The 25,782-nt window shown below is 40.0% G+C and overlaps 1 protein-coding gene across 2 annotated transcripts; it reads left to right on the top strand.

Annotated features, from left to right (window-relative positions):
- Positions 1-47: 47 nt before the first annotated feature.
- LOC137287169 (uncharacterized) lies at positions 48-24,252 on the top strand. Of its 2 annotated transcripts, none has more exons than XM_067819338.1 (12): positions 48-129; positions 9,243-9,453; positions 9,977-10,154; positions 10,839-11,028; positions 11,449-11,559; positions 15,548-15,694; positions 16,318-16,378; positions 17,116-17,379; positions 18,088-18,191; positions 18,587-18,852; positions 19,466-19,677; positions 23,008-24,252. In XM_067819338.1, the coding sequence occupies exons 2-12, from the start codon at positions 9,246-9,248 to the stop codon at positions 23,130-23,132; spliced, it is 1,866 nt and encodes a 621-aa protein (XP_067675439.1). In that variant the 5' UTR covers positions 48-129; positions 9,243-9,245; the 3' UTR covers positions 23,133-24,252. The 2 variants fall into 2 exon arrangements, with proteins under 2 accessions (XP_067675439.1, XP_067675438.1); XM_067819337.1 differs by lacking the exon at positions 23,008-24,252 and adding an exon at positions 20,202-22,826.
- The last annotated feature ends 1,530 nt before the right edge of the window (positions 24,253-25,782 follow it).

Here is a 25,782-nt window from a genome sequence, read left to right as displayed (position 1 = left end):
TATAGTAATGGGGTTTTTCCTTTTTCTATATTTACCTTCTGCGTATTGATCCTCATTGTGCTTGTTTTTGCAACGACGCCTGTTGCTGTTGCACTCGCATACCGTCACTTCTATGGGTAAACTACTGAGGTAGGTCTGACGAAACGTAACTCTGTGTTCAATGTTACTTTAACGACGCCTGACCTGAGTATGTAACATACAACTCGACAAGTCGCATCACGCTCTGTATTACTCAAGTCGTAAATCATGGCGCTGTTTTATTCGGCTTGGTGTCAGTGGCAATAGTATTGTAGAGGTACCGTATTTCCCGTAACAGGAGCATCTATGTGTGTGTGTGTGTGTGTGTGTGTGTGTGTGTGTGTGTGTGTGTGTGTGTGTAAAATTAGATTTTGCAAAATATCCCATACTGTTTAAAGGTATGTTTACACATGAACTGATGTATTGTAAAACACATTCATAATTCTGAAAAGTTTATTGTCCATAGTTCAGCAAATGTTGAATTCAGTGAAAATATGTGAATTCTTGACAAACCTTTAAACCCAAAAATTTGCAGGATATACTTCAGCAATTTTATACACGATCCTCGTGCAGTTCATCTGTATGCAGTTGGCTGCCCCCTACACCTTGGGATGTGTGTAGACTCAACAATATGTATGTTCAACAATAGGTAAATGTGGGTGTGAATATCTAAGCATGTGTCCTCCTTCTCTCTCAATCTCTCTCTCAATCTCACTCTCTCTCTCTCTCTCACACACACACACACACACACACACAGATGCAGAATGTCCAGCACAGACTTACCTCGTGAGATGACCAACACCTTAATCCCCAGTGTGCTATGGTGTAACGACTGAAGTTCTGTGCAAGATGACTGAACTGCATGTTTAATGGTGCGCATAAATACGTCTTTGTATTTGAGTTTACACAAAGTTTCAAATGAACAGTCACCATTCCTGGTAGACAGCATGCATACCGTCATGTGGAGAATAAGGATGTGTTCATTCAGGTCAACAATCATTGCCCAAACCTTATTTGTCTAGGAGATGAAGTACACTAGTGTTTTATGTGAAATGACACCGGAAAATGATACTGACAGATATATTGCTTTATAGTGTTTTATTTACACGGACATTCAAGCGGATTGTGTGTAATATGTATGCCTTATAATATCCGTAAGTCGAGGTTCTTTTCAGCTTTCTCTTCTGTTTATATGTGATCTATTTAAATCCTTGTGCTGTTTAACTATGTTTCTTTTCCATTCAGTGCGCTGTTTAACTATTTTCTTTTAAATTTACACAAGTTGACAGTAGGTTGGTTCTAAATGCACATAGCAATTCTTAAGCTGTAACATTTGAAAATTTGAATACCTTGAACTACTGTAGTGGTATGGTCGCTTTCCTGCTTCCAGAACTGAATATTCAGTGAACTTTGATATTCTCCAGTTTATGTGAGATTTGTTGATTTACTTCTGGATTGCATGATTTAAAAGGGGAGTTAATTGAGTATATTCAATGTAGATAATGTTTCGAGAGCTCATAAGCAACAAGCAATTTAGTTTCACAAGTGTTTTGCATGCAAGGCGTCCATTCACATGTGCCTGTCCAATTCATGCGACTGAGAGGGGTGTCCCAAAAGTGGTCCGCCTCACTATATTCTCGATGTCAGAAAAGCATCCATTTTTATTTTGAAGGAATCATTAGCAATCATGACATATGTGCTTGATAAGGTGTATGAGATATTTGTCATCACGACTCATTGGGGTGTAACATTTCTTTGAACATTGCATAAAGTGAAAAACACTGTCATTTTGTACCTCCTGGATGATGGCATATGCTCAGATAATATGATATAAAACATAGTCAGTATAGTATGGATGACGTGACGTCATATTCACCTTTCAAAGATTTGGATGCTTGACTTACATGCATACGATACTCTTTTGAAAGGACACCCCCATTTTAATCTTTCAAAAACATTTTGTCCAAAAATTCAATTTGGCACTGTTTACAATATCTTGAGAGCTGACACTTGTGTGATCATTCAGTATTCCGTTTGAACCCTTGGGATCATGCATGAATACATCAGAAGCATTAGAATAAGTTATGTCCTTTTGTTTACGTCATCTGAAAGTGGGGGACACACAAAATGTTTCTTTCATGCTTTGTTTCCTGAATTTAGTGATGTATTTATTGCTGATTTTGCGGGTTTTTTTGTTTTTGTTGTTTTTGTTTATTTGGTATTTATTTTTTGTTTGTTTGTTTTGTTTGTTTTTGTTAGTGGGTTTTTATTTTTTGTTGTTTTGTGGGGTTTTGTGTGTGCGTGTTTTTAGGCAAGTGGGGGTGGGGGAGGGTAAACAAGGTCAAACAAAACGGGGATCGTGTGGCTGGAACATGGCAAAAATAATTTGCTTGAGCTTGACAGAGACTATGCAGAAAAATAAAACATACAAGCAGTTCCATTTTTATCATTGTCCAGGTAAGGCCGACCACTTTTTGGACACTCCCTGTATTGATCCTGATTAACTACTGTTTTGGGTATACGATCCTGTAATACATGTACTGGAAACGCATTTTATATGTGAAATGTTTCTACACAAATGTCCTGACATCACGGAAATAAAACAATAAACGATATTAACGTAAAAACTGCAGTAAAATGCGAGTTTTGAAATAACATTCTTTGCAATGCTTTCCCATTTGTCGAGTGCATTAGCGAGTTTAATTTAGTTTTACGTCACACTCAGCAATATCCGGCGTGATCTGTAAATAATCGAGTTTGGAATAGACAATCCAGTGATCAACATCGACATACAGCTGGAATATTGCTGATTGTGGCGTTAAAACGGCAAACAAGCTTTAAATAATTTGTTATTACCAACTAAATTCGTCTGCGCGGAAAATGGACGCAGCAAGAGTGACGGGATCCCACACTCCTTTACGACTACACAGTAGTAAACGACGTCAAACACTGACGTTAACAGCATGGCACCGTACTGCGTCATAACAGAATTCTAGTGTGCAGTTTAACATGTTTCTGCTTTATAATTATTCAATATACAACACAATTTAACAGTGCAGTCATGAACTGCTGCTTTTTGGTGGTTTAGGTATATTCTCAACAACAAATAATTCCAGTTTCCATTGTAACTAGTTTCATATATTTTCACAACTAGTATTTACCATTGCGGGAAAATTGTTGTGTTTGTCCTCCTGCTTGTCTCTACAGATTCTGGCAGAACTATGAAGCAGCTGGACCATTGCTGACTTCTAAAACAAGCAAACAAACATATAAACAAACAATGTACTGTAATTCACAGGTGCTTGTATTGCTGAAAATAATGCATCCTAGGTCCAACAAGAGTAGACTGATATCTATACACATATAATGATGGAAAGGGATGTAACGCGCACAAAGTTGTCAAACACCCCCACTCTCGATTATGGGCGAATTCGGGGTGGGAAATTGTGGAATATACAGTCGCGATTCTTTTTTCATTTTCATTCGTACCCCAAATACCTGCCTACGGAGATCATCGCCTCTCGGAGAAAAAATAGTAATTATGTATTTCACTTAAAAACACCCGATCGGCGAGAAAACATAACCTTTCCGTAATCGTTAGATGTTCCGCTTTCGTTCTACAACCTCTCGAGTGAAATAGCTAGGTTTTTCTTTTACCTGCAATACACGACTTTCTTGGGAAATTAACGGTATCGAATGATCGAGTCCACATAGCTAACATAGGGAGGGCAAGGTGGTCAGACAGTCTTGATTAGGAACGAAAGTCTCCGCACAATACGTTTAATTATCTGAAAATGTATAAAATTTTGTTGTAAACAAACAGCGAGGTGTGGAACACTTACGTTACTATTTTAGGGAGGGAATCCCTTCGCGTCACGTGATTCAAAATGGCGCCGCTCATGCGATCGATCGCCTGAGATGTTTGATGGCTTGCAAATATTTATTTTGGAATATTGTGATAACGAAACTAGGGCGCACATGTAGGTATAGGTACAAAGAAGCCATTCATGTAAGTTTTTCGTGCGCAATAGTCGTAACGAGTGCGACAAAGGGTTCATGTAGTGAACGCTATGTATCTTAGCTAGAGTTCACCATGTTTGTCCTTCACCCCAAATAGGCTTGCACCAACGATGAGCTGCTCTCTGATTAGTCAAAAATAAAACACCAGTATTATTTTTATTTCGTGGCGCGATATGTCGTGTTGGTGCAAGTCTATTGCGGGTGAGGGAGCAACCATTGTGGACTCGATCACTCGATACCGCTAAATTCCCAATAAAGTCGTCTATTGCAGGTAAAATAATAACCTATTTCATTTGAGAGGTTGTAGAAGGAAAGCGGAATATCTAACGATTACGGAAAAGTTATGTTTTTTCGCCGATCGGGTGTTTTTAAGTGAAATAAATAACATTTTTTTCTCCGAGAGACGATGATTTTCGTAGGATGTTTTTTTGGCGTACAAATGAAAACGTTGTCTTTTCCCGAGTTCTAAGCGATGTTACTTGGTACATGGTGCACCGATTTTAATAATTGTGGATTTATTCGAAAGGGAATTTGTCTGGCTTTATTTCAGTAGGAGTCACGACTGTATATTCCACACTTCCCCACCCCGAATTCGCCCATAATCGAGAGTGGGGTGTTTGACAACTCTGTGCGCGTTACATCCCTTTCCACCATTATATGTGCATGGATACCAGTGTACGCTTGTTGGACCCAGGATGTAATATTTTCAGTAACACAAGCCCCTGTGCTGTAATTAATCCTTGTCGTGAGTATTTATAGTCTCTGTGAATTGTTGTCATAGATTTGAAAAACATAACAGGCTTCTACTTGCATCATCGGCACGGCATGACAAGGCGTCGGATATTATATCCTGATTAAAATATTGTATCCTGATTAAAAACAGAAAGTCATATGGTATCCAAAACGTTTCTTAGTCCTCCTGCGACAGACGTAAGCATTAACATAAAAGGTATTCGGTATCCAAGATTATAGCTAAAATGGATAGAATTGTCATTAAAACGACCGCACGTTATCAGAAATGAGCCATTATCAAGCCCGTTGTTAGGTGACGTCATATGTAGCTCAACTGTTGAAGTTCATCACCTACGGCTCGTTTGAATTTGGGTTCATTATTGACCATATATCTGGCTCACATTCGTCACATGTGCTCGTGCCATTATGCACTTTCCTGCCTGTACCAACAATAACAATTGTACCATAAATGACAACATACAGCAATGAAAATATCGACTTGAAGTGTAACGTTGTTGATCACTAAAAACAATGGCGGCTGGTAGTATGAGCAAAGGTCAAGGTCGAATGTCGTCACTTTCAATAGTGACGTCATCTGTGTTGTTCTATGACGTGTCTATGTTTGTAAAATGTGTGTCAGTGACCTCCGTCGTTTTGTTGTTGGCAGTAAATGCTTCTAAACCGATGCCGCTGTTTTTATTCTTATTTTATTAAAAATTCTATTTATTTTAGCTACAATAACGGTAACGCTATTTTTCAGGGCATTATCATTTGCAGAAGCCCTCAGTCTTTTCAACTGCCCTCCTTCGTCCGGCAGTTAATGAAAGACCTCGGTCTTCTGCAAATGATAATGCCCTGAAAAATAGCGTTACCCTTATAATATATTCCAATGCTTTCAATAATCTTAAGATTATATTTTGATATCAACGGCAGTGGTCGTGTTTTGCTGGGGTTGCGACATGGTCTCATCAGAATCAGGTGACACTGTTCAAGTGTGTAGTTGAGCATATTCAATATCATGTAACTGTACGAAACTGCAACTAATTTGAATGTAATCAATACCGCTTTCCTATCGCGGTACGTTAACAACAATATAAACCGAAATACTCTATAAAGGGAAATGAAACTCAACTCACTCATTTGTCCACTCACCTTAATTTTAGTCCCGACAAAGATTTTGGAAAACGCTATCTCCTTCGCAGAGGTGAAGGAGTACGACAACAACACGTAGATGTGTATGCCCTTTCCAGGAGGCAACGTTGTCAGTGTTGATATCACACGGTGCATTCCCAGAGCGTCATATATAGTCACATGTCAAGTACTTAGGTAAACGTGGGTGTTTACTGAGAAGATAAATTATATTAGATACTAACTGAAAAAAGAATCAGCTGAGTATGGAATACTGCAAGGGACGTTTGTAAAGTTTGGAGACGACCTTAAATTTTCTTAAGTTTCTTAATTTTCTTAACAAGAATTTTTGTTTTTGTTTTCTGATCTGAAATTTCGAGATTGCAAGACGTTTCATGTCCAAACGTCGCATTCATGCGTTGTCGGTATGGGGCAGAAAGTCCCATGTATAGAAGACACACATTTCGGAACAGTCTTGCGCTTCACTAGCACTTGCGGTATCAAGGCTTTATAGGAAATAAAATAAAATAAGTAAAACGCGGAATGCGAGATCGCGAGGATGTACCTGACAGTATTCCACAGTTGAATGTGTCGTCGATTTGAGCTCAGATAAAACAGAGATTATATGTGTTGGGCACTAATACTATATATAGACATGAGTACTTCGATGACAAGACTTTGAACACAGGCAGAAAGGGGAATACAGACCTCACGATATTACTAATGGTTGCATTATTGATGCTGAATGAAAGTAATAAAGGAAAGTTATTTGTTCACAAATGGTAAAAAGTTAATGCGTCAAATTGCAAGACAAGTTGAACTCGCCCAAGAAATTTATTTTGAGTGGAGTCGAAATCAATTTTCCTTGTATTTTTGTGACAGACATATAGTTTTGCAGTATATAATTAATTTATATTTTAAATTAATGTTTACATTATCAGTCAACCTGATCCAAAATGTCCGATTTTTGTATTTATGTGACGGGTAGACTTTCGCCCTTCTGACTGGCCCACTTAGATTTCATGGTAAGCTATGATCAAAATGGCAGACGGGACGACACAGCGAACATTTATGATTGTCACAAGAGGAAATAAATATATTAGGCGTTTGCTTCGGTGAATACCCCATGTCCAAGGTCGACAAATCATTGGATCAACCTCATTATAAGTCAATACTGGTGTAATATCCCATATGTAATGTTTTGTGGTAATCATATCACTGATTTAAATAGAGTGTGTCTGCGTGTGTGTACTAGCGCCCTCATATTTTCACAACTGATGCAGGCTTATCAATACCGTTAACGTTAAATCATTGAACGTCAGCTTCAAGCAACAGGAGACGCGAGAAGTGACTGTCGTGACCTCGGGAGGTCAGCCTGACACTGGGGAACGTATCATAATCACATTAGTTATTTTTTTCCTGATGAACAAAAACAATGTCGGATTTCCCATGTAATGGAAATTAAAATATTAACAAGTACATGAAATAGATGCATTTAATACATCATCCTTGCAATTATGGTCTATTAAGGAACGATACGTGGGTGGAAATACCCATTAAGATCCCTACTTCCTGGTTCGAGAGATGAATTGATGACAAAGCCCGTGGCAACGTAAGCGCTTGTACCTACACTGTTATCATAACAGCAGCCAATCGATCTCTTATACAACACAGGACACTCCTAAGCACAGGTACGTTACACGTTTACGAGCTGATGAACCCGGATATACAGGCACTTTTTAAAACCGCTATATCGTGTCAGTCTGTATAAATGAGAAAATGTTTACAATATGACGGTAGTATCGTCGTGTCACGACGAAATATTAATACTAGGTTCGTGTCTGCGTTCATTTACTCGAACATGCGCCAAGATTGGTTACGGTTATGAGGCGTCGTCGCGCCATTAAAAGGGAGGTAACTCTTGTAGCCTTCATCTGGCACAGAGCCGTTGTTTGCGTGTATGCCAACTTGGATTATGATTCCGTTCCCTCCACGGAGAGAGACATACACGTTCCAAGCAGACTACTAAACCTTCATGTTACACGTGGCTCACTTTTAGGGAAGCGGGCGTTGTTCAGTGCCAGTTCTGATTGGTGCCAGACCCACCAAAATACTATTGGTTGTCAGAATAAATCTGTTAACTTGTCGCACCAACATGGGAATCGAGTCCATGAATAGACATCGCACGAGGTTGTGTTTTGATCACCATTTGACGTCGGGCGTCGTATGAATGATAAAAGTTTTACACCCTCTACTCACGGTTTCAGTGTGTGGCATTTCTCTGAGTATTTCACAAACTATCTAATTACTCAGATATTCACTATCATATTTCCTATTTGTTGGTTTGAAACTGATTTGAATATATGAAGCAGGTTCGAAACTGGTTACTGAAATTTACTGTATCAGATTTGTTCTTGGTAAAACATATAACAAATTATATCTCATTACACGGCGATTTCAAAAGAATAAAACATGAAATGAGAGTAAAACTTAACAACTGTGTTTTCAATAGTTTAATTCACCAGCCCGCCATCAGGGCCTGCTACTTGCAGGCTTTAATACCTACAGGCTCTGAATGAAATCTGCAGGCCCATTTTGTTACTACTTGCAGGCTTTAACATCTACAGGCCCTGAATGAAATCTGCACGCCCATTTTGTTAAAGTCAAACCAATATAAAAACAAAGTAGACTACATTGCACACACAGGGGAATTTTTATTTGTGAGCCTGGTGTTGACATTCCTGTGCCAAAGCGGTGAAATAACAGGAAGTAAATCTGTTTAATTATCGATATATATGGTGGATCGTGGATGATCAGAACGTTTCTAAGAAAAAAAAGGGGAAAAATCACAGTTGAAAAATAGTTGTTATATAATTTACTGCCCGATACAATAACAACAGGCGCTGTGTGTACTTGTAACCACAGGGACTTGTATTGTTGAAAATAATACGTCCTCGGTCCAACAAGCCAACACTGATATCCATACACACATAAAGAAGGATGTGTATGGATATCAGTGTTGACTTGTTGGACCCAGGACGTATTTTTTTCAGCAATACAAGCACCTGTGCTTGTAACCATGATGTATTGGTACATTTGAAGGGTATAGTTAATTCAATAAATAATCCGTGTAGTTGCTCGTGTCCTTTATTTTGCGCTTGAAGGCTGCTTAATCAAAAATTGGTTGTTTGGTGTGCTCTCTAATGCCGTACTCAACAATATAGCCAGAACTCCCGTTCCCGTTAGTCGCCTCTTACGACAAGCATGGGTTCCTGAAGATCAACTTTAACCGGATCCGGATCAACTATAACTACATTTTCTCATTTATGTGTCATATATTTCAGCTGATGGCTGAGACAACGGATCAGACACCTTTGCTTCCTGTTAGAGAAATCTTCAAAGATACTTTTAGGAAAATATATTCTGGATTAAACGATCTCAAGGACTATATTCCGGATGACGCAATCAGGTCTTACACGGAAGTGACGTCACAGCTGAAGGCGCTGGAGGAACATGTGAAAGATCTGGTAGTGCAGAGAGGATCGTCGGTATCCGGTACAGTATATCATATTGTATGTCCCCGACATACATGCATTTGGCTATTTCCATAGCTAGAATGAGTGAATGATTACACTTTGTGTCGCTTTTACCAATATTTCAGCAGCGTTGGATTTGTTAGGATCTTACAAAATCATAAAGTGTAATATCTCCTGTACTGATTTGGACAAGGCGTCATGGAGGTTACTGATGTAGATAGTGAGCGAGTTTTGTTTTTCGCCGTTCTAGCGATATACCAGCAATATCACGGCGTGGGACACAAGAAATGGGCTTCACAGATTGTGCTCATATGGGAATAGAAACCAGGTCGTTGGTGGGACGAGCGGACGCCTTAGCCAGTGTATTTTGCCCTGCTCGTACTGTTGATCACTGGATTGTCTGGCCCAGACTCGACTGTTTACAGACCACCTCCATATAGCTCGAATGGCTTTGTGCGGCGTTTAACAACATAGTATTACGTGGTTATTATGAAAATCCAGTGATTGAATGTTGAAATATTTTCATGTTTCTCTTTCCACAGAAATATCTCTTGTGAACCAAGCAGATCTCCCTGAGGAGAAATGGGAGCCGCTCGGTCAAGGTTCTTTCGGGGCGGTGTTCAAAGTCCGTTATCAGGGTAGTGATTCAGCCATCAAAATATTCACAACGGATGCGAGTTCCAAACTCAGGGAGAAAGATGCGGAAACCAATCTTCTCAGGTAAATCTTTGTACCTTAATGAAACCATGTTGATGTTAGTGTCATCATAATGATGATGATGATTATCATGATTAAGAAATAGGACAGATATACAGCTCAGACACCATCCATCCAGAGAAGCTGACTTTGATTGTATAACATCTCCATTTGGAATATGTAATCCATATTAGCTACACGTCATGACCAAAGGATGGTAGGGTAGCTAAGTAGCTAAACCGTTCGCTCGTCACGCCGAAGACCCCAGTTTGATACCCTACTTTTCCGGGGTAGAAATCACTAAAACTGTGTGAAACTAACCTCACCCACCCATCGAACAACACCATGTTATCCTGCTGAGTGTTTGTTGAACCCTGGCGGTTTACACACCGAGGTGAATAACTGGGATGATTCGGGATAGTGCAGGGGTTCTTTTACGGAGCAACCTTTAATAAGGTTAACCTGGGCTCGCTGACCTGGTTGACACATGTCATCGGTTCCCATTTGCGCAGATCGATGCTGATGCTGTTGATCACTGGATTGTCTGGTCCAACTCGATTATTACAGACCGCCACCATATAGCTGGGATAAAACTCACTCACTTCAATTGAATTTGTTTCAAAGGATTGTCAAGACTTTGAAGTAGTTACTATACTTTTTGACTGAGGTTCTATATTCGGTGCATTAATAACTGAATATGTTTTTCAGAGGCCTCAGTCACGACAACATCATCGCCTACAGGGGAACCGGATACGTTACTACCGAGAGACTGAAGGAACTCACCCAGAACGGCCTTGAACTTGATGATTGCGGGGACTCCATGCGGTTCATCATCATGGAGTACATTGAGAGAAACCTCGACACTTATGTTTCGCGGAGCAAAACACCCGATGCACCGGTTTGTTTGTTTGTTTGAATGTGCGTGTGTGCGTACGTCCGTGCGAGCGAGCGTACGAGGATGCGTGCGAGGGCGCCTGCCTGTGTGCATGTAGGAACGTGTCTGTATATGACGGTGGACTCTTAATATCGCGTTTGAAGAAACCAGTGATTAATAATATGACCAACAATTCACGATGCAGGGGTAAGATGACACGGAACTTGACCACCATGTACGTTGAGTCTCCTCTAGCAGCAACCAGCGGTTGCTGGAGACCAACCCACACCAGGTCATTATTTCGGTCAAATCAGGATCATTAATGAAGCATGATACTCCGTCTTTTGTCAAAATGCCCGACTGTCATATATCCAACAAATCCATTGATCTCCGCCGAGTCTTCACAGCAATAAAGGTAACGAGTGGTAACGATGTATATTTCAGGGCTTGACTGTTCAGGAGACATGGATAATTGGACAGAAAATCGCCAGTGCCCTGAACTATCTCCATGGTAAAGGAATCGTTCACAGAGATCTGAAGCCAGACAACATTCTGGTGAGTATTGTTGAGTGGGCTGCGCAGCCATGTCGCAGCTACCTCCCCTTAGTTTGAAGTAACCATCTCAAAGTCAGGTTTGATGTCTCTCCCAACCAAACTTCTGTGAACATTGGTCGAATGTTGTTGTTCTTAAGATAAGTTAAATGTTTTAATTTGCTTGTTTGTTGTTTAATGGAACACTCACAGCAATCCATCTACATGTATATGAAGGTCTGTAAATGATCTGGACCAAATAATCCAGTGATTGAATCATGAGCATCGATCTGGTAAACATCGTCTTGGCGCGCTATGACGAATGCAAATATACATAAGTACACCCACAGGCATGGGTTACTGGAGACCAGTTAAAGATAGATTATTGCTCATATTCAGTTGTAAGGAGACAGTATCACTCATGCTAACAATAGCCGTTACCACCTTCAGTTTTATTGATAGGACAAGGGGGACAACTCTTAATGGCATGAGCATGTGTCGTTGATAGCGGCTGTTGCAGAATTAATAGTTGTCGTTCGGGGTTTTATTGTGTTTATATAGTTAAGATAAGGCTATTCTCTGAATTTATAAGATTTTGACAGAAACAAATAATGGCATTTGAATTAAAAGGAGTTCACTGTGATTAGATATGCAGACCCCTGAGGAAATCTAGACTTGCTTCATTTAGGGCTTTAACACATCCGGAAATGGCTGGGTGGAAAGGGGAAATAAGGTTTGTTGTTTTTCTTTTCTAGGGACCATCAGACAGACTGTTAAATTTGGAAATCTAAATATCTTGATTATGGCACTTTCTGTAAAGTGGTTTTATCCATAACTTTCAGTTGTGAATAAGAATTTCGAACTTTTGAATTTTTATGTTCTTTCTAATTTACTGTTTTGATATTTGCTTTGCTTACATGGAAATCGCTTTTGCTAGGATTGTAAGAGTCAATTCAAATTGAGGTAGCTCTCTTTGCTGAAGACTTTGGTCTTGATAATGGTCAGTGGTCTGCATAAGCTCTGCAGATATATTTTGACCGTAGTTAAGCATGAGTTTCAGGACTTTAGCTTGGTTATTTGTTGATTATCTGGAATATGGCATAAGTTATAGATTTTCGTGACTTTGTGAGAAATAGAGATCGGTCTTTAGGCCCAGTTGAGGGTGTTGTTCTGGAGTGAGTGAGTGAGTTTAGTTTTACGCCGCCTTTAGCAATATTCCAGCAATATCACGGCGGGGGACACCAGAAAATGGGCTTCACACATTGTACCCATGTGGGGAATCGAACGCGGGTCTTCGGCGTGACGAGCGAACGCTTTAACCACTAGGCTACCCCACCGCCCCTGTTGTTCTGGAAGTGGTATATAATTAGTATTTAACATGCTATGGCTAATGTTATCCAAACCTGTTGCTCATCAAACGTTTTCCACAAAGTACTGGTGTTACTATATATTTTAGATGCTTTTTATCTCTTTAACTGTCCTAATACTTTCTTAATTTTATTTACCCGTGAAGATGAAGGTTAGAATTGGTCTTCAGCAACCCATGCTTGTGGTAAGAGACGAATGTGCTTGTCGTAAGAGGCGACTAATGAGCTCCGGTGGCTGACTCGCTGACTTGGCTGACACATGTTATCGTATCCCGATTGTGCAGATCAATGTTCATACTGTTGACCACTGGGCTGTCTGGACCAGACTATTTATAGGCGACCAGCTGGAATATTACTGAGCGTAAAACTAAATGCACGCACTGTTTCTTAATTTTATCCTATGTACTTTATCACATATAATTATTATTCAGTCTGCATTCTTACTCAATTCAGTGGGGCGTGGGGCAACCGAGTGGTCCAAGCATTCGCTCATCACGCCGAAGACCCGGGTTCAATTCACCACATGGTGCAATGTGTGGTATTGTTGGGATATCGTTTAAAGCGGGCACTAAACTCACTCTCACTCAATTCAGACATTCTTCGTTGAATCTCGTGATGGCCTCCTCAACCGATTAGAAAGTATTTACAATTTTGCCCGTCCTCAAAAACATAAGTCTTGAATAGGATTTCATTACATGAATTGACTGTGATTGACCACAGCGGGAAAGTATAAGACTACTTCTCACGTTTTCCTGGTAAAATTAATACATTCAGGATATTGACTCCTGACAAGCCGACCGCCCTCACTCTACACCGTTCTCTTAACGATATTAACCTTGAAATACCGGGGCATATCTCAATACAGATATAAATATAACGCTAGCTGATAGAATATTGATGAATAAGAACATGATTGATTTTACTATTTGCGTCCCGTTTCAGTGTGCTTCGGCAGTGAATTTAATTTCGCCCGACTCATTTTGCGACAATGAAGCTGATAAATATAGTCATCCGATCGTTGTGGGACAGTCAAAAAACAATCAGAAAATAATCCGCCCACAATCAAATACCGGTTTTCCTGCAATAATTAGTATCAAACCATATCAAATAGTACATTGATCGGAAGTCACACCGTAAATCATAGTGCTGTGTGTACCTTAGTAATGTAGTTGCCGTTTTAATTCCTATGCAACATGACTATGTCTTTGTCTGATATTGCAGTGGAAATATGTCCGTGAGACAATAACGTAATTTGACCGTAGCACATTTACATACCAAACCTCACATGGCTATTGGATAATATCTATGAAAAACAACTTCTTTATTGCGTGAGTACGATGTTTCAATGCGGATTCTTGTATATTTCCTGCTTAACTAAAATGTGTACAAGAATGTGTACAGGCTTCGACCTCACGACATAAAATAAGATGCTTCCTAACAGTCTGTTCAGTGTTGTACTTCCCAACTTCTTTCGATGCCAAACAAAGAAGAAACCCCATATTGGTTTAATTTTGCTTCCGAATATCAACGACTTGTTATGCTTCATAAATGAATTGAAAGAATAAAAAGTTACTTTAAATAAGTTACAGACTAATTCAAAATATGACAACATAAGTTGCACAATAATTTAAAATGCGATAAAATAAGTTACACAATAATTTAAAATGTGATAAAATACGTTACGCTATAAGTTAAGACATTTACCAGTCAACTGTCTAGGCAGTTGAGGTGGTAGAAACATATGGAGGCCGTCTTCGTGAGTTAGTGTTCCCCGTAGGCGCATTTAGGAGGGCGCAGCGCCCTGCCCTTTGCCTTTGGCGCACTGCCCTTTTTATCTTGCGCCCTGCCCTTTTTATATTGCGCCCTGCCCTTTTTCGCCTCAATCGCAGTCGTTTACTATGACGACTGTGTATTTTGAAGATCTGAAATGCTTTTTTTCAAATTCTACTCTTAAAATACCAACGGAGAAGAGTAAAAACGAACTTTAGAATTGAAATTATAAGACAATTTGACTTATTATACATTTCGTTTGTTGTTTTTTTCAATAATCCTCACCAGCATAACCCTTGGAGGCTATGAAGTGCCCTTTTCCATGAATTTACCCTGCCCTTCCTGAACCCTAGGGGGAACACTATGAGTTCTGTCTATTCTACTTGCTTGAACCATGTACATCCGGGATAGAACTGGTCTTCGCTGCTCATGATGTTGATCACTGGATTGTCTGGTTCAGTCATTTAGATGGAGTGATGCTGAGTGCGACGTAAAACAACAAACCAACCAATCTTGCTATTCCCTCAACGTTTTGAATAAACCGCTGTCACCATAGTTTATAGTGACAAACTATAGACAAACAGCATCAACTATGATAATGGTTCAGTAAAGAAGAAATCATTGGGATTTACATTTCATTTTTTTACAGTTTCTTCTTTACTTAACACACGCGGTGTCGAGTAGTGATGTAAATGCAAATATACCCCTATTTGAATCCACCAACTGAATATGATCAAAACGACATCACCTGAATTTCGATATGTGCTTGATAATTATACGAACCTATAACACAGGTCATCTGTCGGAGAAAATACGGTAAAAGTTCTGTTATGCAACGTGCGTGTTACTTTACACATCACTCATTTTAATTCAAGTATGACTCTGGAAAAAGGATCGTGAAGGTTGCCGACTTTGGCTTGGCTTGGAGAAACGATTTCGTCAACACAAAGTACGTGTTCGGTTCCACCGGCTCTCAACGGGGTTTGAGTCTCAGCTCTAAAATGGCCACGCCAGGATCTACGGTAATGAAATGACTTACTCTCTGATACAAAGTGTGAGAAGTCGATCCAAACTAATCTTTGGCGACTGCAGGGTTGGGGCCCTTAGATATAAGTGTTATTACCTAACCCTGTGGCATTTGTAGAAACGAGAACTCGTATAAGACCAGGCCCCCATTTATCGAAACAAACGTGTGTTTGAGGACTTAAAACAGCCGAGTGTCGAGCTCAGTCGCCATTCTACTACCTAAAGTATATAACAGCTCGTGTCACCTATCTTCCTTAACTATCAACTATCAGCTCCACTATCAGTTTCCTACTACGTATGTTTGTGTTATATATCCATGTCAGGTTATTCTGGGAAATGCAATTTCCTACTTTTGCTCAAATGTGAATAAGAACTTAACTTAGTTCAAAACTCAGACTTACGTGCGTTTCGAGAAATCGGGGCCAGCATGACTTTGTGTTCTAATTTGTTATTAAGCTATATTAATTATATTAAGGATGAATGAAGCCCTCGTCCCACACTCACCCACTCGAATAAAACTTTCTCAAAATTCCAACACTCCAAACACAGAACAATATTATTTTGTGAAAAACATCTGTACGAATAACGAATTTAATATCTATATAATCACGGATTTCAGCGAACGTACAAACATGTACGATGGGGCCCACCTGAACTGTTTGACGAAGATTCAATAAAAGGTAGAAGGCTTACTCACAATTCCTAAACTGTTAGACATGAGGAAGTATTCACCCGTGATTGTAACAGATTAGCATGTTACGAGTTTAGCATAATTTGCTTGTCGTAAGAGGCGACTAACGAGAACGGGTGGTCAGGCTCGGTGACTTGGTTGACACGTCGTCGGTTCCCAATTGCGCAGATCGATGTTCATGCTGCAGATTATGAACAGACCGCAAATGTTTAATTCACATATTGTAATTTATTAGAAACAAATCATTGGGAAAAGTGACATCCTAGGTCAAAGAGTTAAGGTCAAGGTGATGGGCGAAGGAATTCGCCAGCAAACCAACGCGATGAATTTAGTCATTGAAAGAAGTAATCTTCTTTATATGTGATTCTGATGCTCATTACAGAATCTGTTCACTGCACGCTGGTTGAAGCATTCTCTCGTCACGCCCAAGACCTCGGGATCGATTCCCGTGGGTACAGTGTGTGAATACCATTACTAGTGTCCCCCGCCATGATATGTTTGGGAATGTTGCTAAAATCTTACCCAGCTGAATGTGGTAATAATATGTGTGTGAGTATATATAGCAATATCGGAACCGGTATCACAACGGGAGACAACAAAAATGGGCTTCATTGTACCCATGTGCGGAATCGAACCCGGGCAACGGGTGTGACGAGCGAACGCTTTAGCCACTCCGCTACCCTACCTCCCCCAATGTAAGAATAAGGATGAAAATGTCTCTTGAAGATGTCCCGGCCCTTGACCGCTACAAGAGAGGAGACATTTGGTGTTACGGGATGATCATGGCGTTTCTCGTCACTGGGCAGAAACCCTTCGCCAACCTAATGACGGAGGACATTGATAGATCGGACCAGGAAGGAACTGGGGTAACTCCAGTTCGCCTTCCCCAGAACCTCCAGCCCGAGCTGAGAGTTATCATAGAGAGCTGCAGACAAGTCAAGGCTGAGGACAGACCCACTGCTCATGTGCTGCTGGGGAAATACGACAAAGGTATCAAGAGACATTTAAGGCTAGTGCATGCGTTGACTTCAAACACTCAAAGGCACACTCAGATCCTTATAAGATTTGAGGGTCTTCTTGAATGTTTGAATGTTAGACCATCAGAATTTCTTGAATGTTGCTTTTCTCGAACGTCAGCCAGCAAGATGAAAGAAGGGCATATAAAATAAAGAAAGATAAAGAAAACCTTTTTTCTCTAAATGTGTAATCTACATGTATTTGTTATTCTTCGGAAAAACAAGTGTAGAGGAATAAAGATCAGCAGCATGCTAAATTAACATCGGTCCTGAGGCCCGAGGCCGACTAAAAACCACTGAGACCCACAACTTTAGAATTCTGTAGGTCCTTATGTCCGACAGTTTTTTTACCCACGAATAATTAATTATACGTGCATGATTTCCATACAAAAAATAGGGACTACAGGTACTGATCAAGACCGACAGCTTTTTATGGTCCACAGGACTTGCATTTTTTCAGGGTTAAGGGAATACACTACAAACGTGCCTCAAAGGCGCGGCTCATGATGTCAACCACTGGTTTGGAGATTTAATCTGGATTATTGACAGGTCGTCGTCATAGCGCTACCATTACCACAGGTTTCTGTCATTACACCGTCTGAATCCCACCATCACTTTCTGGATTGGAGCCCTGAATTCGGCCGAAAACATCACTCACTCATTCTCTCACTCTTCTTGCTAGAAATGAAAGAAACGTTCTTGATGGCACCGGAAGAGCAGGAATTTTTCACCTGTGCTTTTATGCACAAGACTGACATCTTCGTTGCTGATTCATGTGTATCTGAGGCAAGTTTTCCATGTATCCACAAACTTTCATGTTGCTGCTTTATTTTTGTGAACATTTTTTAGCATTAGCCGAAATAATTTGGTCTGTGAACCGAATAAGAGAAACGACAGAATCGCATAAGTCATGGAACGTTATAAATATTGTTTTGCAGTGAATATTATAACAATAATATCCTCTTTAACGATAGGGACGCTGTAGATGTTGATTACCTGACACTGAGAACAATTCATGATCCGGTTAGTCGGGTCCAGATTCGAACATCCACGAGGCATTGTAAAGTCGATGCATTGCTGACTGCGGCCTTATGCAAGCTTCATTCGATCTGTTGCAGTATTATTCCGTCTCATTACGAGACATGCTACAAGCCAAATAGTATAATTTTGTTTTCATGCAGCATACTGAAGGATTTTTCAAGACTAGGATTCGACCACAAGGATACGACCACTCGTTTCTCCTGTGTCCTGTGCAGACCGAGGATGCTCCGTATCACCCGACTCCACCTACAGATGAATGGGACCATTTCACAGCATACAACGATAGCTATGCTGAGTTCAGAAAGAAAGCCAAGAACAAGGAGATTGATGACAACCCATTCGTATCCCTGAAGGGCCTGAACATCGCCAGGCCAGGCGCCGAGGAAATCCAGCTCCTGGAGCTCAGGTTAGATTGACGTTTCTGATCAACTCGGCATATTCCGTACCTACTCGTTTTATTCGTCACCATTCGCCCCTTTCCGTAACCTCAGTAGCGACATGGCCCGGGCACGAGCTGGTCACGAATGCTATATATTCATTTCATCTCTGAATATTGTTGGGAACAATTAATTCCATTTAAATTTAAAAGGAGCCCTTTTGAAATGGGCAAATCTCCATTACAAACAATGTGCTTCAGGGAGTGTAAGACAGACCAGTAACAACCCGGAATGACACCATTCGTCACCACTCGCCCCTTTCCGTAATTTCGGCTTGTCCCGGAACGACATGAATGGCATCTGTAGATTGGCGGTAGTGGAGTAATGATACTACATGAATGCAAAGCATTAGTTTTTTTATGCAACTGTCCGCTTAGTCAAGTTATTCCAATATTTAAAAGCCAATTTATTTCAACTTATTTAAGGAATCACTGTATTAAAGTACATTAGAAATTAAAAATTAGAAAGTAAAATTTTCACCGTCAAACTGTTTACGGATTTTGACAACCTACTTCACTCACGAATTAAAACCGTTAGACACGAATTTGACCTAATTCCAACTCTGGACTCGACTCGCCACAGGTATGTCCAGTCGACCTACTGCCACCACCGAGCTATGAGGGAGGTCTGGATGAAGGAACTGACCCCCACTGAACGCCATGTCGAGGTTCCCTGTAAGGCTATTGTTCATCCTTTCTATAGCACGTCCTTTGGCCTGCATGTGGCCATCCTGACCAACGAGGGACCGGGCAAACACCAAAAGTTCATATTCTGTCGGAGGGCAAGACGTGCAGGTCGGTTTGAGACTCACACAAACGTATTGCTAGGAAATGGACAGTAAGGTAATTCTGTGCAAACACACAACTCTATTTATCTGCATGGACAGACAGACTCTGAATAGTTGACGCATGTGTAGCCCATACGTCTTTCAAAAAAATCTCATGTCCAATATTCGGTATTATAGAATACTTACATGTTGGCACCATTTTGCAAATACCTTGAGTCCTTCCTCTTTTACAGTTAACCATATCAATTTCAATATTGTTTTGTTGTTTCCCCCGATTGGAAGCTCCTTTAGTAGATACACATATGACTGCGCGTGTGGGTGCGTGAACGTGTTGTGTGTGCGCAAACCGACTCATGCTTAGCATCGAAGGGGTTAACACCTAGTACCCACTTTTAACGTCATTTTTCTGACGCAGAAAGGGATCGAATACCCAGTCAGTTGTTATCCAGGTTGATTTGTGGATCGTACGTTTTACGGCAATGAAATAACAAGAAAACACCGGAGAATTTGGGTTTTTTAAAATTATTTCAGGTGTCTCAAGTCCAGGTGTTCTTACATGTGGAGCTGTAGAGAGCTGCTCAATCAACGATTTCGTTGATGCACCGGAAGGTGGTGGTAAACGGGTTGATCTGGTCAAAACTGCCGCCAGAGGTCTCCACGAGGAGTTAGGCCTGGAACTGACTGGATCTGACCTCGATGCCATCACCCTTAATACCGTCTATCTCAAGTTTGACACTCACGAATGGGGAATGTGTGGATTTGTGGATCTCACTGATGACCGGATCAGCATGGACCATTCGATTAGCTCCCAAAACCTGGAAGCGAGATTTCTAGGTGGAGCCAAGGACAAATTTGAACATGATGCCATTGTAAAAATTGATTTCCAACTGGACACCATGGTCAATTTTGTCTTTGAGAAACACCATGAATTTGCCAGCTCAGCGAAGCTTGTAGTTGTGAAAGTGCTTCAGGCGTTTTTTGGTGTCGATGCTGTCCAACGAGCTTTTGAGTTGAAAGGGGAGTAAAACTGCATTCGGGTCCATTCAGGTCGACTCGGGTCCACATCACTCCGGGTTTAACCTGTTTGGATATACATGATTTTCATTCCGTGGAACATAACGACCGATATTTTTAGGTCAACCCGGGTACACTCCAACGAGCAACTGATTTCATATACTGCAAGATTTATCCAAGATCTCTTTACCCTATATAATGTGACGACCGATTTTTGTCAGTTCGCCCTGCACGACCGTACAACATAATGACCGATTTTGATAAAAGCCTTTTTCCGTTTACAATTAGACATCTAAAAATATCTACACAATGTAAACTGATACCTACGTGATGTTGTGAAACTAGTCCCAATACAGAATCCTTTTATTCCCCCTGACGAGAAAGGAAGGGTGGCGAGAGTATATTAACCCCTCTTGGTTTAAACGTACGTCTTACGTACGCTGTTGGTATAACATCGACAGTTGTGGGTTAATAATTCTATATGGAACCAGGTCAGTCGAAATAACTTTACAAAATAACATGTAAGCGTTACCGACGTCTCCCACTCATGCATCAACTTCATCAACAACGATAGCCTATTGTCGATAGTACTATTAATACGCGCGTCTCTCCCACCTTCCGTGTGCGTTCTCCATTAACAAAGAAATAACAACTGCGAATTAACAATTGTTTCCCGTATTGCAATGTGGGGTATTCTGAGATTAACATGATTGTACGTCAGGAGTAATCAATACGATTTTGTTACGATTCAGATACGTTTAGATCATAATTCACATCATATACTGAACAGCAAAAGAAACGCAAGTTTCAGGAAAATGAAATCTCATAAAAGTAAGCGTTCATGCCTTCTGTGTAAAAAAATGACAAAGTAAAACAGTTGCGTTTGTTTTGCTGTTCAGTATTGTATTTCCTGACTTCTTAATTAGAAAATGGAATAACCATTTTTGCTTGTTTTATTATAAACTACATTTTTTTGCTTGCCCAGTATTCAGGTACAACGTTCGCTCGTCACGCTGGAGGTTCGAGTTCGATTCCCGACATGGGTACAATGTTTAAAGTATTTCTGGTGTCCTCCGCCGTGGTTACTAGAATATTGCTTAAAGCAGCGAAACACCCTCTCACTACTGGTCTACAACTGCGACAGGCGTTTTGAAAGCACGAGAGGTTGTAGGATAGTGGTTATAGTGCTCTCTCGTCTCGTCTCACCGAGTTCGATTCCCTCCTTGGGTACAATATGAAGCCCATTATCTGGAATGTTGCTGAAAGCTTCGTAAACCTCATCTCACTCACTCACTTGAAAGCTCGATGTTACCTAATTTAGTTGTAAATTTCAACTGGTATTTGATATAGTATTCCAGTGCAAAACGTGGCGGACTGTTTAACACCAGGTTGAAGACCTTTTTTTCTCATTTTTATTTCTTGTTTTCTTAATGCATTCTCACGTTTGAAAATGTTGATGCCTGTCAGTTTGAAACTTCTCAAGTCGTTTAAGAACTAATGAAAACCATATTGAAATTGAAATTGTCCCTAAATCCATTAGGATCTATGTTTAGTTTTTTTTATAAAACTGTGATATATATGTTAAATAATCAACATCAGTCACACATTAACCAACCCCGATATCGCACTTTTCCTCTCAGTGAACATTTAGATAAATATGGTAAGTGCAACATTGCAATGTATCCCGATGTATAAACTCGGTTATAGCAATGATAACGTTTTACTCTTGAAAGAATAATAGTTTAGTTATAAATATGCGCCAAAATGGAATGGCAAAACATCATTTTCGGCACGTGATACTAGGCAATTAATGCTAAAACATTATTACGTCATAGGTTCCTGTGTGACGACATAGTGCGATAGCGCGTGTCAGTTGCTGCATAAACAGCCATGCCCGAGGTTATAGACAAAATGCCTAATCCAAGACGTTCTGCAGAGAGAGGGAACTCTCTTTGGTGGTATTAAGGGATGTGGGGTGAAGTCTATCCATCGACAGCGTACCGATGGATGGCAATTTCCACAGTCCTCACCACCCACTGCAATGTTTTCCTAACAATAACTCTGTTAAGAATGATAACAAAAAAACATAGTGGTAAAGAAATACATGTAGCATTTTATCAGAAAAAAAAAGAAAAAGAAAAACCATTACACGTTTCAGTTTCATGACGTTTGGCTTCACTGTAAATACAAATAGACAAACAAACCCGTGAAAGATAGCAAGATGAATGTAACTGGTCAATTCCGTGTGGGATATTGAAAGTGATAATACGACATATTTTCTAAATTCCTCTTATATTATGTACCTGTACTTGTGTACTTTCAGTAGACACATCACTGCCAAAAGCGACACTGTGGAGCACACTCCAGCACAGCGATGACATAACATCACTGTTACAGGCTAATTTCATATCACGTGACCGGACTTGCGCAGATTCATTAATATGCTGAGACTGACATAAGGCAAGCGATTCGACGAGGTTTTCATAATGTTTTACAGTGTTACGTAAATATTTTTGTACTATTGCGTCAGTAATGTTTGACAATACATATTTATATTTGAAACCGGCTGCATGGTTTGCTATCCATTAGGCTTCGATGACAACACGTGGAGCCGTACAACCCATGTACACAAAGGATCGCTACGCAAATCGAAATAGTGTTACACGTTTTAGGATAATTTCTCTGTGAAACTGAACCATTTTAACAAAGATGTTTAATTGGATGTGTAGACTCATAAAAATAAAACAGTTATGAAATGTACACATTATATTGAATGAACTGTGTAAGTAAGATGTGAGGAATCGTCGCATCTCTCTGACCTGTGGCAGAGATACTATGCTGGCTGGCCGCATGGAACTTTGGGTAGGAGAGTGTTTGTGGAGGTGAAGCAGAAGCAAAGAGGTGGTTAGGTTCAGCAAGGGTGTCAGGAGGAACATGGGTAAGCTCAGTCCCGCAGAAGAAGGACCGTATACTGTCCTTAAGCAAAAAAAGCAGCTGAACACTTCTAACAGATGACAGCATGATGTATTAATTTAAATATGTGAATCCTGTAGGTACAAAAAGCACGGTTTCACATAAATGGCATATTTCATTTTTTGGGTGCCAGAAAAGGTGTCTTTCACAACCATTGCCCCCGCAAATCTAAAAATAATCACTAACTTTTAAGTATTAGTTGTTATTTGTGGCAAGTCCTCGACGGCTGACCCAATACGATGGACAATCAAAACAGCACTGACGCGAACCGCGCAAGTGAAGTGATTTATGTATGTTTAGATTGGGAAAGCCCCATGTTCGCACCTGCAATGTTGCGGAATGCCTTCTTTGCACGATGAAATCCTTTGAGAGCTCTGCTATTTTTTTTAGTAACACTCCCCGTATGTATCTGCCTGCTGTTGATCTTGAAATGTTGAGGCTATCCCCATCTAACAGATGTATAGCACCAGTTGCCTATCTATTTTGTTTCCGTCGGATTTGCTTTATTGGGGTCACTATAAAGGTGAACCGATAATGTTTTGATTGTACCCTTTTGTACGTACAAGTTATGGAAAATAAATAATATTGTGTTTAATATTGTGTTTTAATCGGGTTTTCCACCCACATGATATAAGGGACGCAGCTTGTACACCAAGTAGAGGGTAGCTCTCAGAAATTTCCTTTCACGATTAAATGACTTGTTCATATTGTAACTATTTCATTAATTATCTATGAAAACTTTAAATCGAAACCCTTCTCACAATCATTTGTTTTTGAGTATGGGTATAAGGTAGCATTGGATTTTCAACCCGGATTAAAGTGACTCCCACTTAACATTACTTTGAACTTTTTGTCGAACCGAAAATCGGTGTGTAACGGTGTGATACATATTCTGAATAGCAAAAGAAACGCAAGTTTCAAAAGAGTTAAATCTCATAAAAGTAAGCGTTCATGAGTGTGTCCTCTATTTAAAAGGTTGAACAGATTTCTTTTGCTGTTTAGTATGCATACATGCACATACATACACCTGGTATAATCGTTTGTTTCATGATACAATGATATGTTCTGACTCGTACACTAGATTCTCTATCGATTTCTCCTGAAAAGTTATAAGCTTTCCGTATAATGATGTATGTTTTTGATCAATTTCTGTCATTGTACCCTGGATCGTTAATCTGCTTTTGGTTCTGATTAATTACCACGTGACACCTTCATTTGAAGATAATGTTCACGTGTCATTCACGTGGGTGAGCAGATTAAAGATTTACTTTGTAAACACATCGGTTACGAAACAAAAGCGCATTGTGGAGTCCGTATAGTTTTTACAGGAATAATGGTGAAACATTGTTCAAATATCGCTTCGCAAAATCACGTTTCAGCCTTTCAATTGTCTGCTTCCTACTTTCCCTTTAACAAATCACGATATTCGGCCGGTGTGGAACACGTGCGTCACTCTGACGCTGCAAACAATACCTCATCACCATGGTAAACAATTATATGCGGAAAATGCATCGCCGACAACAATATCTCTATGGAGGGTATCACTTTTTCGTGACGTCTTTGCTAAATTATTTAAAACTTTGTTGCAGTGTGGACCCTTGTGGACCATTCATATTGGCATACTTTGCCCCAAAGCGTAAGTAAACCCCAGGTGACGTCACGTGCATGATGTTTACTGGTGCAATGTAGCATCTTAATACCATGGAGACCGTTGCTAAAGAAGCAGACGTTTGTTTCAATTTTGAAAGTTCTGTCAATGTATAGTACTTGGGTGCCACTTAACCAATACGACAATATGAATTTTTTTAATTCGAATATTTTCGTTATGTAAACAGCAGCATTCCCAGCAAGACATCATATTTCTCCATGGGAAGAGGAAGCACAAATGTCATTAGCATTCAAGATGGTCCGAGCAGCATTTGACAACGCAACTGTTCGTTTGTTCTGTAAGGAATCAAGGATATTGCTTTTTGAAAAAGATAGTCAGTCATTATTCCTAACCGTTTGTGATTATGAGATGTAAAACAGATACATTATTTTTGTTGACGGATTATGCAATGTCGGTCGCATTCATTTGATATCAGTAGTCAAGAGAGTGCTTATATCAGTCCATATTTTTCTGACA

The sequence above is a fragment of the Haliotis asinina genome, chromosome 6 (assembly GCF_037392515.1).
Source record: "Haliotis asinina isolate JCU_RB_2024 chromosome 6, JCU_Hal_asi_v2, whole genome shotgun sequence".
Taxonomy (NCBI): Eukaryota; Metazoa; Mollusca; class Gastropoda; order Lepetellida; family Haliotidae; genus Haliotis; species Haliotis asinina.
Note: the sequence above shows the minus strand (reverse complement) of the source record. Positions and strands in the feature narration are given on the sequence as shown.